Source organism: Augochlora pura, chromosome 7, assembly GCF_028453695.1.
Source record: "Augochlora pura isolate Apur16 chromosome 7, APUR_v2.2.1, whole genome shotgun sequence".
In the NCBI taxonomy this organism is placed as follows: Eukaryota; Metazoa; Arthropoda; class Insecta; order Hymenoptera; family Halictidae; genus Augochlora; species Augochlora pura.
The window spans coordinates 11469454-11481724 of record NC_135778.1 but is presented as its reverse complement, the minus strand read 5'-3'; the positions used below and the strand labels follow the sequence as shown (position 1 = coordinate 11481724).

The following is a 12271-nucleotide window of genomic DNA, read 5'->3' as shown; positions in this document are numbered from 1 at the left end:
CACTCTGTATAGAAAATCTGCCCGCGCGGAAGGGAATTCGGTGGACGATCGGACGCGTTCGGCTGCTTCTGTTTCCAAGCCCGGGCTACCAAGAGGCCACCGAGAGACCACCGACAACACGGTTCCGCAGCGACCGCCACGTCAAAGAATCGACCGTCGTTTATAGTCCGCTGGCAGCGTTTGTGTGCTTGCCATCCTGACCCTTTGTACTTAATGTTCTCCTGCCCTTCGCGTTCACATATTTATGTCCACTTAGGGTTTCGATAGCGGATCAGATTATTTCTACTGTTCGTTGCTGAAAAAATGGCACTCCCCTTGTCTTGACACCCCTAGTCACCAATTGTGTATAACCTCTCGGAACTTCTATTGGTGAACAGGAAGACCAATAAACTAATTGACGCGAAGAGCAAAGGGGATCATAATCACGTGACTTAGCCAATAATAATCAAAAGTCTGGAGTAAAAACAAAATGGAGGTTAGGAAGAGACCGTAATACCTTATTTCCTAGATATTAGGAATAATAGAAAAAGTTCATTTTTGCCAATAAGGGAAACATGTTTACTCTACTTCTGCGAAGCCGTTAACATGTGTGGGTTAGTGGAAATCAATCAGTTTTCACCAATAAATGTTCGAAATTTGTAGTTTTTAAAACTACTCAACGGTTGTACTTAGCATGACATAACCTTCACGAAACCGATCCAGAGAAATTTTTCAGCATATATATAATTTACCGAGATCTACAAAATGTATTTTTTAACCCATTTGCAGTCGGAACCATTTTAACTGGAAATCCAAAATATTTTTCCAGTCTTAGAGTGTTTCCATTTGATATAACTCGGTGCATTTTATACATTATGGAATTAAATTTTGCGACTCATGCAAGAGTTAACAGTTCTTAATAAATTTTTGAATAAAAGTAAATTTGTTAAAAATTATTTTGAAACGTGGTTGATAATTTTTAGCGGCGCCTTAGAGTCGCCTCTCAACCGCAAAGAGTCAAACCTCATATTACGCTCAGATATCATTATAGGTTCAGATGAAAAAGAATTAAAGAACAAAAGTTTCATATTTTGTTTCGTCATTCCAAGTAATAGCAAATTGTAATAAAATAGTTTAGCCATTGTGTACTATACCAGTGCCTCTATCATCTAAAACGAATTCGAATAGTTTAGTCCAGTTTTGAAAAAGTTATTACGGTTTAAAATATGTCAGAATATTAATAGCAGTCACTGTACACTCGACATAGTTCATCGTACAAATCAATGTATATATAATTTCCTACTTCGAGAAAATAATTACTCTAATATCCAAATGATCATGTTTCCCTGATTGGTTCGAACAATGTTTATATAATGTTCATAAAATCTTCAAGAATTTGATCTTACTTCTCCCTAGTACTCGTGAGTATTTAGTACATTAACACATATCCATCCGGTAATTTTTTGCACCTTCATTCACAAAATGTATTTTTTGACACTATCTGTAGAATCGATATGTCTTTGTAAAAACAACGTCGTATATTTTTCAGTGGAATTTTAGAAAATAACATAAAATAAATTTGTCTTTATATATAAATTTTTAATTTCTTCTTTTCTGCTTTCTGAAGTTATATAATATCCCAACAATCAAGCGTTTAAACTTTGAAAAAAATTCTTCTATCCGCAATACCGAATACTACGCTTTTACTTTGTTTTATTTTAAAATTTGCAACGTTATGCGACGTAACTGAAACAGAAATCAGTTCTTCATTGGAATGATCTCTGTTTGGTAAAAATTAGAATTTAATTTATTTAGAATTAGAAGAACAAGAATCAATTATTTTCTGTAATATACAAATGAACTTTTTCCATTTGGCTATTGGCAATTGTTTGCGAAATAACGGAATCTCATCATGCGAACGAATATGTGTCAACACATTCGCGTCGGGAAACGAGAATTCTCGTTTTGCGAGAAGCGTTCCATTGCTAAAATAGCCCGATTTATATGAAAATTCAAGGAAAAATAGCCCGACGCGAATGCGTTAATATACATGTTCGACGCCATCGGTACCGTTGTCAGCTCACCCTCGGTTCACTTACAAAGGAAAATCGTGGAAAGAAGGCCCCTCGACTGTGCACATTCGCGTGTATAACTAACAAGATCACTTTGTAATTTCCCTGTATGTATACCCCGTCGCATGCTCGGCATGGCAATGTAATAAACGTAACGACCGGGACGTCTGCGAGTCAATTTGCTTAGCAGAGCAGGGCCGGGAGAAGAAACGGGACCGAGACGGGTCACGGTTATGTCTGATAAGATCCCGCGCAGCGTTTCCGGCGGTGTGCAAATACTTTTCGTCGCTCGCATAACTACGCAGCAGCGAGCCGCGTCCTCTGACCCGGCAGTTCGTCAAAGTGCATAAATTCCCGTGATTGCATCCGGCAGCGATGCACCGGTTCTTCGCCGGTTTGGTTGCTTCTGCGTCGATTTTATTTACCGATGCTCTTTCCGCCGGCCTTCATTCCAATTCCCCTTGATAGGACGAAGCCTTTCGCCGTCTGTCCGCCGACAGGAACAGGACGGTCCTGTCCGACCGGCATAATGCTTGCCGCCTTTAATAACCGAAATGAGACCGAAGATACCACGCTAACCGATATCAACGCGATCATATTCCATTATTGATAGATACTTTATGTAAAATAAGTACTTGTAAATAAAAATCAGTAAAAATCAAATCAGAACTTGTAAATAAAATGGAAGTTGTTTATTTAATCATCAAAATTTATCTTGTCACCTAACACTGAGATGGAGCCATTCGCATGGTTGAAAAAAAAATCGAGTGTGTGCTGTCTACATATACATTGTTTATAAAAAGTAACCAGAATTTTTAAATAAAATAATGAACCACTTCTACGTCCGTCAAAATTAATTTTGTTGTTTTTGAAATGCCTTTAAAAGGTCGATCTTTTATGCCGATATTTTATGGTTGATATTGAAATCTTTCATTTATTGAATTAATACATATACGCGAACGCATCCTCCATATCTTTCCAACTTTTAAGTATAGCAATACTTCAACTTCTGCAAATTCTCTTTTATAACTTCAATCGACTCGAAGCTCACTCAGTGAAACTGTGGTTGATTTCACCCTTAAAGTCAAATGTACAGCCACGAGCGAAATACAATTTAATTATTATATAGGTTTATTAACCCTTTGCGGTCGTATGTCTACTCTCAGCCACCGAAGCTATTTAATTACTCTTCATTTTATTTTTACATAAAATTCAAACATGTAATAGCCTTACATATATTTAAACTGTGGAAAAGAATAAATAAATTTTGTTTTTCCTACTTAATCTTGCATATTACGTATCACTATTTGTTTAACGAAAAAATGATGACCAGCATAACACTTATGTACAAACTTTATACAACTGCAAAGGGTTTAACGCAAATAATCGAGATTACTTTTCCTTACATAATCTAACTATAATAAAGTTATCGTCCGAGAATCAATGTAATTTCGATGTCTGATTTCAAGGCTGTAATTATACTTCAGATATACATACGAGGGCGCCCCAGTTTCCCTATCGGTATTTCAAAGAGAAGAGCGCAGTAAAGAACGTACCACGGAATAAAGACATTCTTATCCCGCGAAGTATCGGGGTGGTTTTAATTTTAAACCGATTTCCAATTGGATCGGCTCGAGTCACGCGAGCCATGAGTTTTTAAACGAGGGCTGCGAAGATAGTGATTAACGGCGTCGCGCTTAAAGCGGCACACGACGACGTTGCTAATTGCCTCGTTTCTGTATACAGGGTCGCGATTGAAAGGGTAAACCGGCGCGAAGGTAATCGGCGCGAAAGAACGGGTGCGGCGATGCGTCGGTATGAAAACGGCGCGGCGACGTGAAATAACGCGAAACTTTTTAAAACGTTTGCACGCGCGGCCGGGGCTGGTTGCGTCTCGTTGCCCGATGGAACGAAGTAACGTTGCTCTTTGAGGGGAGCAAGGATCTATTTGCGCCGGGACTGCCACGGCGACGTTGCGGTGAAACTATGCTCAGAGGGAGAAAATAAAAACGTCTCGTTCGCAGCGCGGCTCCGCCCCGAAAGTATCCATTTCTCTCCGTTGAACCGTGCCGGGGGGGTAAAAAAAAGGGGGGATTTACTTCCAGATCAGTTATTGCGCTTCATCAGGTATATTATATCGGATAAGCAGAACGGTTCCGTTCCGCCGTGTCTGATTCCTGGTGGGCACTCCGCACGGTTTTTCTACGCGCGGTTCGCGCGGGCGCGCGCGCGCGCGTCCGTGTTACGAACGCACACTTTCTCGCGGCACACCTGTCCCCGGGCTTCGATTGAATATGCCCCGCCGAGCGGACTGTCGCTATCGACACGCGGAGAAACGAGGGAGAAGCAAACGAGTTTTATGACGACCCACCACCCACACACTGACAAATGCACCAGGACATCAATACCCATATCATCGGATAAACGCCTCGCCCGTCACCGGGATATCGTTTCCGAGTCCCGGCGGGCTCGGGACGAATCTTTCGTAATTGGATTTACATGACGCGAGTTACGATAACGAAATCTTTTGAAGGCCGACCCGGCGCCGCCAGACCCGCTCCAGATCTGCTCCAGATGTTACTCTGCGGTTGTCACAATGACGTTATCGACTCTCGACCCGTGTCTCGCTCCACGAGGGGAAGTTTTCTTTCGCCGGATAATTTGATAGCCGACCGCCGGATCTGCAAAGGAGATCTTTGCATTGTTTGACGGAATTGGGGGTGTGCGACTACTCGTTCAGATCGTCGCGCTTATTTCTTTTTGGTTCGGTGGAGCCGGTTCCCTTGTTCGTTTAAATGGAACAGGATTGTCGCGTCGCGCACGGTCGTTTGATCTGTGAGTCATTGGATCGTTGAACGTTTAAGGCGCATCGACGGATTCGATATAATTAATCTCCGCTTAATGGACACCGAATAGGCATCTCAGTGCTCGCGGTATGTATTGATTTCCCGGGGTCTAGCACTAACGACGCGCATAGATCTCTTAGATTCCAATAGAAACCGTCGTGCCATCGTTATACCGGCTTGAACTCCAAGAATCTAGACTGGAACTACTTAAAGCGATAGGGACACCCGACGGATACCTGTTTGGATACCTGGCCACTTGGAACTTCGCGCAGGCTATATTCGATTGAATCGTTACTTCGGTAATTTTATTGGCAAGTCCAGATTCGGGGGAACTTGTTCAACAAACTCGCGAACGTCGCGTCGAGTATATTTAAATTGATGGATCAGAGGCGCAGGGACGGAGCTCTTTAAATGTTTGATGGTTTTAGAGGATGTTAAAAGTCGTGAACGCTAGTTTTCAAGTAAATGTGCAGAACAGTTCGATCGATTAATAATTAATAAACTGCGTTCTATGCAATGAATATACAATATACATCTTTAAAGATACATAAAATATGGTAAGGACAAAGTTTCATGGTACAATGGGGCTGACACGATGCTACAAAAGAATTTTGCTTTTTTGTCTTTTTTTTTAGAGATATCAAGGTCACCATGACCAAGGTCATGTTGTTTTTATTGTATTGTTTTTTCACAATAATTGTCGTCACTGATTTCCTAATGAAAGGAACTATCATTGTAAGTGCTATATACAATATAAGACATTAAGCAATCTAATTGAAAGCATTTTGAACTTTATTCATTGTACAAAGGAATATTTGTTTAAATTATATCTCATTCTCTGAAACATTTGAACATCGTGAAATTTGTGGGATTTCAGTCGAATACTACAGAATTTCTATGCGTTTGAGCGTACCTGATAAAATCGACGCGTGTTTCACTGAATCAATGACACCCTGCCTCTCTCTTTGTAGATCCACCGAATCGTTTACGCTGCTATGCAAACGTTGCGTAAACAGGATTTAGGCTGCGCCCTGCGTCATTAGCTCAATATTGGCAATTTTGGTTTCCAATATTATCTGCATTATTAACTTCTAGACAGATGTCATTTATGTTATCCGTGACTTATATATTTGACGTTCGCGCATCGTTGTCTCTGGAGCTAAGAAGATTCGTATCGATTCAAGCGTGGCCCAGAATTATTTCTGTAAAACCTCAATTCGGTGCATTTATAACCGCAGAGACGATTGGGGATTGGTAATAGGAAATGCGCAAACTGCGACAATGTACGAACGTAATCATTTTACAGTCTAAATAAATCTTGGTTAATGTCAGCGATCCGATGGAAAAGGATCTCTCGAGACTCCATGGTCTTCCCCGCTGGACGGTTAGAGTTTTTAAACGGAATAAGCCGCAAACGGAGTCTTACAAAGAACTTTATTAGAAGGTGAAGATCACGCTGAACAACATACTGCCAAAATGAGCCTCGAGCGCAGCGAAACATGCATTTTTATACGCTCACACAATAGAAGTCACCGGGCTTCGGTCACCTAGACCCAATATAGTTTCTAGGCCGAGAGGGGGCAAATATGACCCCTGTTTTTGATCAGTGAAACTTTTACAAGACCCGGTGCAATCACATAACTACGGTCCTCTCTCGCACCTTCGGATTTTACAATATTCCGAAATCTTCTTCGACGAGGCTGGCTTTCAAATCGGCCCTATCCATCAACGTCATGCTTCGTCTATGTCTGTTTTATTTCATCTACGGGGCGAGCTTATTTAGGTTTTCCAATGTGTTTTAAGGCAACCGTGATCAATCTCCCCGGCTTGCCACAAGTATAATAAGAATGGATATTTATTTCCCTCCTTTTTATCATAATATGCAAATTCTTGATCTTAGAAGCTATCGCGAGTAGAATTTAACTCTGTTTTTCTCCCACCTCCGCGCCAAGCCATCCGTAACGTTCATTTATCACGCTATGATTCTTTTATCAGTCTTCCAGCGCTATTTATATATCAACAGTAACGTTTCATTCTAAAGAAATTCAGAAACACGGTTCAGCTTTTCCACCGTGTTTCTTGAAGCTCGGTAATTAATCATTAATCAGTAGTCGTTAAGTTGCGAATTTTATGCGTTCATGACAAAAATGAGGAAGTACAACATAAAGCAGACAATAGAATTTAAGATCCTTCTTTTTAAATTTGTTTATTTATTGTCGAATCTGCTTAGTACCAAATAGCGATCATTTATTTCGATTATAGTCGTAATGAGTAAACATGTATTAGATACAATAGTTTCTGCATTAAATTATTACCTTTTAATCTCGGCTCCTTACTATATAATTTCGCTAAATAATTTCGTTTCTAATTTCATTTCTAAATATGATACAACTTTTGCTGTTTGTTCATAATTGTCCAAACAATTTGAATGATATTGAGAATCTAAGAGAATCTCTGTTGTCACACTATTTTCGCTTTAATAGATCTATTAGATGGAAAAATATATTTTTTAACCCCTTGCACTATAATAACGAGTCAGATTCGTGGAGAAAATTTTATGCAAACTCTACACGAAATATGAATATTATTAATTTCTTCTACATCGATGTGAAAATAAAATTCTTCTGTTATCAAAGTACAGAAACGGAGGTAAATAAAGACAATACAGGAAACAAAAATTGTCTGGTCCTTTTACGAAAATCATTAAATACGAATAAGTGCTAATCGTCACATCATGAAAGGAGCGATAGTGCAAAGGGTTAAACTCCGGTTTTGTACAATTAATGCAGGTGAGCTTAATTAATTACATCCGACTAAATTATAAATAATATAATTGCTCGTATCCTGCGAATCATTTTGGTTGATAACTGCAAATTTACAGCCATTTGTCTACGAATAGTACAGTTTCTCTTTACACGTGTACCGCGATGGTATCTCGGAAATCCAGCGACGATTACGTTAGCGTTGGACACTAATGTTGCCGGGTGTAAGGTTAACTAAAACAACGCTCGATCATGTGTTGCAGGTATTTTCGCAAGTCGACATACTATTCAGCATCGGTGGAAAATACTACACGGGCGAGCCGATCACGTACACTTACATGGAGGATAAAATATTTGAGACATCACGGAACATTACCATCAAGCTTCATCATCGGGTCGGTAAATACGTCAAGCTGAGACTCCACTTCTCGGACAGGTGGATCATGATCAGCGAGGTGACCTTTGACTCCGGTGAGTAAGCGGGACCGATCGTTTTTATTCAAGCTACGAGCCGGTCGACAAGAATATATTGGATTCTTTCCCAAAGAAAGGCTGGATACGCGGAACGTGTAATTCTTGCATGATATACTGCACAATCTTTGTCGAACCGTTCCAACACGGCAGTCTGAAGCAGAGAACGATAAAGCGAACATACACTCCCGGTCAAAAGTTTCGTGTTAGTCGCATTCGCGACGCCTAAAGTCTTCACGCATTACGGAAAATCGAGAATAGGGTGGTCAAGCGTATATTAAATTCGGTACAAGGTATTATCGCGATAGAGACACGTTTATTATATTTTAAATGGTATGTCATTACAAAATTATGTAGCTATGGATGAGAAGAAAAAAATGTTGATCGATATTGGTAAATTATACAGGTCATATTCAGGGCGTCTGAGATTTTTGACTAAATGTATCAGCATATTTTAAGGGCGAAAATAAGAAGACAGTATAATGCAAATATTGGCTCAAGTATGTTTCATTAAAAAGATTAAAGAAAAATATTAAATAATAATGGACTGGTTGATAATATTTATCTACATATATTATGTAGATAATGCTAAATAAAGATAAATAATGTTATGACATTATGGCAGCTTGGATAAGTAAATACAGAGTTCTGCATTGAACAAAACACAATTTGTTATCTCATACTTTTCTTATAATATTTTCATAAAGTACTATTGAGTCTATTTTTATGACATTTCTTTCTCACCTTCGCTGATAGAATATGATGATACCGTTTGTCTTAATAAACCTAGGACATTCTTTATATGATTACTTATGAAAAATTAAAATAAGAATGAAGATAAATACGATTTTTATTCTCCAAGTGCAAATTAAAAATGAGAACTGTTTTATACAGTTCAACATTGAGTTAATTTTGCAGGTGTAATTTAGAAATCCATAATACATCTAACCTCATTCGACACGGCCGATTCAATAATCTCTAATATTAATTAAGTATTTACTTAATGAAACATAAAAATGGTAAATTAACCACGCCAGTATTCTCAAACTAGTTGTCTGCGACGAATAAATTCATCTATCAGCGTATCAACATAGTTTCACGAGACTAAGAGGACCAGCTAACGAATTGGCTGGACGCGCCTAGCCACGGTTGAAACTTAGAACGAAAAATGTCTGCATGTGACGCAAAATCGTTCTGGGACGGGCATATATATATGTCTTTTTGCAATTCCTCGCCTTTCGTACACGATTTGACGTGACCGGTCCGACTGATTCCAGCTGCACACCCTCTTTTCAACTGCGACCTCTCGCTCGCCCCTCCGCACGATTCCGACAGCTCGGCTACCGACTGTCAATCACCGGAAAATAAACCCGAAATCCCGCTCCTATAAATTGATACAGGGTAATTGACAACGGCTTATTATATATCTGTCAGTCGGACGTTTTCGATTAAGTCGCACGCAACACGGGCAAAACAAAGGATCCGCTTTTGGGTCGCTCGAATCGAGCCCGAACTATTTTCACCTGGTTTTTCTCCGGTTCTCATGCTTCTTCTATTTTTTTTTTGTCTCTTCATGAACGCTTCGTGTTTCCTTTCCACGCGACCGGAGTGCCTCGATACGAGGGTAATGCTCTGTTTCAATGGAATTGAACTTGTCCGGATCTCTCGTCGTCGATGGAAGGAGAAATAACATCGCGAACGTTAGACAAGGGAAAGCGCTTTATCAACGGTGATATATAAAATCGCGGAGCACATCGCCGTCCCGAGGATTGTCCTCGATCCTCCTCGCTGAATATAAGTTCCGTCCGATTCAAATGGAAATCGTTTCCTTATGTCGAGTTTACCCGTATTTACGGAAGATCTCCTGCCTGCGCCCCCCCCCCCCCCCCGCCCTCCCCACTCTCGGTCCCGAATAAAGAGGATTTATAATAGGAGCGATACCAGGAGCCGCCGGGATCCATGGAAACGGAAGGAGCTCTTTGATTTTAATACGAACCGGTTGATCTGCGCTACGGCGAAATATTTGCGCACTCTCCCGGAACTAATCGATCGGAATCAGAAGTACTGTTCAACCCGGCCGGCATTCAGAAATCCTTCATAACACTTCGGTGCTGTCAACCTTGTTTTACAATGCTGCACAAATTTTATTAGACCCTGACGTTGTTCCCTCGTTATTCAACCATGACTACTACTCCCATTGAAACTACTTACGTAGCCATTATTATGGATTTTATTGTCATTATTGACGTGAAGGTAGTGAATAAAAGATCGGAATCAATTGTTCTTATTTGCATTAATAATGAAGCGGTTTAAGTTCGATTGGGTAGAAATAATTCCTGATAATAATGTTATCAGCTGAATACGTTTAGTAGAGGTCTTACAGACGTCAATAGTGGTTAATTTAAAAAGATTTTTAATGCTTACACGGTCATGTGGTCTTCCTGCGCGATATCATTGGATATTGTTTAGAATATACAATTAGTTCTTCATATGCATTTCTTTTTATATTTATAGGAAGGTAAACCGAAAATAAAGTTTTATTCTCAATCACTATGTAATGCGATGTAAGTAATAATGAGAAATACTAAGCTGCTTCATTAACCCTTTAATATTTTCCTTAATAGGACCAGAACATTTTTGCTTTTTGTATCGCCCTTATTTACTTCCGTTTTTAGAGGCCGTGATTATGATAAAATTCAATTTTATTTCGATTTAGAAGAAATGAATAATATTCTTATTTAGTAATTAAGTTAACTTGTTATACGTGCAAGTCTATATAAGTCCTATTTAATTATTTATCTATTTATTCATTTATTAACTTTACTGTTATTTATTTCTCACGTTAGTCTATCTATTTATTATTCTTATTTTTATTTTTATCTGCTTATTATTATTACTTGTTATATTTTGTTATATGATTTTATATCTATATTTATTTACTGTTATGCTATTAGCCAATGTTTTTTATTATTAATTTTGCTTATATATTTTTATTTTATAATTATATATTTTCTTAGCGCCCGCAAAATGCGGTGTGTTTGTATCTACCCCCGGGTATTTTTGTAAGCCCGGAGAAACATGATTTGATAAATAAATTTTAGTATCTTGTGTGGAATCTTTATCACGTGTCTGGCTCGTTATTATAGTGCAACGGGTTGAATTGTTACGTTGACGATCTTCATGGTCAAAAGTGACCGTTAAATTGAATTGAAAACTATACTTGACTGTGATAAATAAGAATAAAAGAAAAATACTTTAATACTTTGTAATACATTGATCATGTTATTTCATTTGTCTTCGCATGTTTCATTATCGTACATACATAAAAAGTGAATTAAAGTAGAAGGGAAATAATTGTCTAGCATTACATGTAAATCGGTTAGTAAATACTAACAAATTATTTTACATATGCAGAATATTCTTTCTGTATTTGATGTATATGAAGAACTTCGGCACCACTTTAACCCTTTGCACTCCAGTGGTAACTCTGAGGCACCACTGCAATTGTTACATCGCGTTCCAAAATAATATTTATATTATATTTAAAAAATAATAAAAAGTATAGTTGCTTTTGTATAAGTTACAAGATTCAATTTCAATTACGCACAATACACTTTGCCACGAGAAAAATAAAAATGCTACATGTCAGAAAAGCTACTTTAGAATTACAGTTAAAATGGCATCGAGTGCAAAGAGTTAATTCAGGATAAAGATTCCAACGTTCCACATCATTGATTCACCAAATACCACAAATCTTTCTTAACATTGTTCTTATACCAACTATAATTTAACAAATAGCACGCAGTTGTTAATCGCAAAAATACGAAAATCGCAGTTACCATCTACAGGACGTAAAACGGAGTTTATTAGTTAATTACATATCAGAACAATTACACGGTTCTACAATTGTTGCATTCAATTCGAGGGAGGCAGACTCGGTGCTTTGTTTTTCGACGAATTAGTTCGCTTCTCCGAGCGATTAAATCGACGAGCGGTTCCGGTTCGACGCAGCTACGTAAAGGAAATCCAATTAATTCGAAGATGACGTACAAATCCGACGAGAGAATAGGGCATGGGAGGAGGGGAAAAAAGACGAGAGCCCGAACGACCTTTGCCGAGTGAAAAGGCCGAACAACAAGAA

The 12271-nt window shown here is 38.7% G+C and overlaps 1 protein-coding gene across 1 annotated transcript in view; it reads left to right on the top strand.

Moving 5' to 3' along the window:
- The window catches only part of LOC144472458 (discoidin domain-containing receptor 2), a 267709-nt gene that overhangs the window by 198092 nt on the left and 57346 nt on the right, over nucleotides 1-12271 (top strand). Inside the window, exon 8 of the mRNA XM_078185567.1 lies at nucleotides 7923-8130. Coding sequence (XP_078041693.1) covers nucleotides 7923-8130 — 208 coding nt within the window. The remainder of the gene's footprint in view (nucleotides 1-7922; nucleotides 8131-12271) is intronic.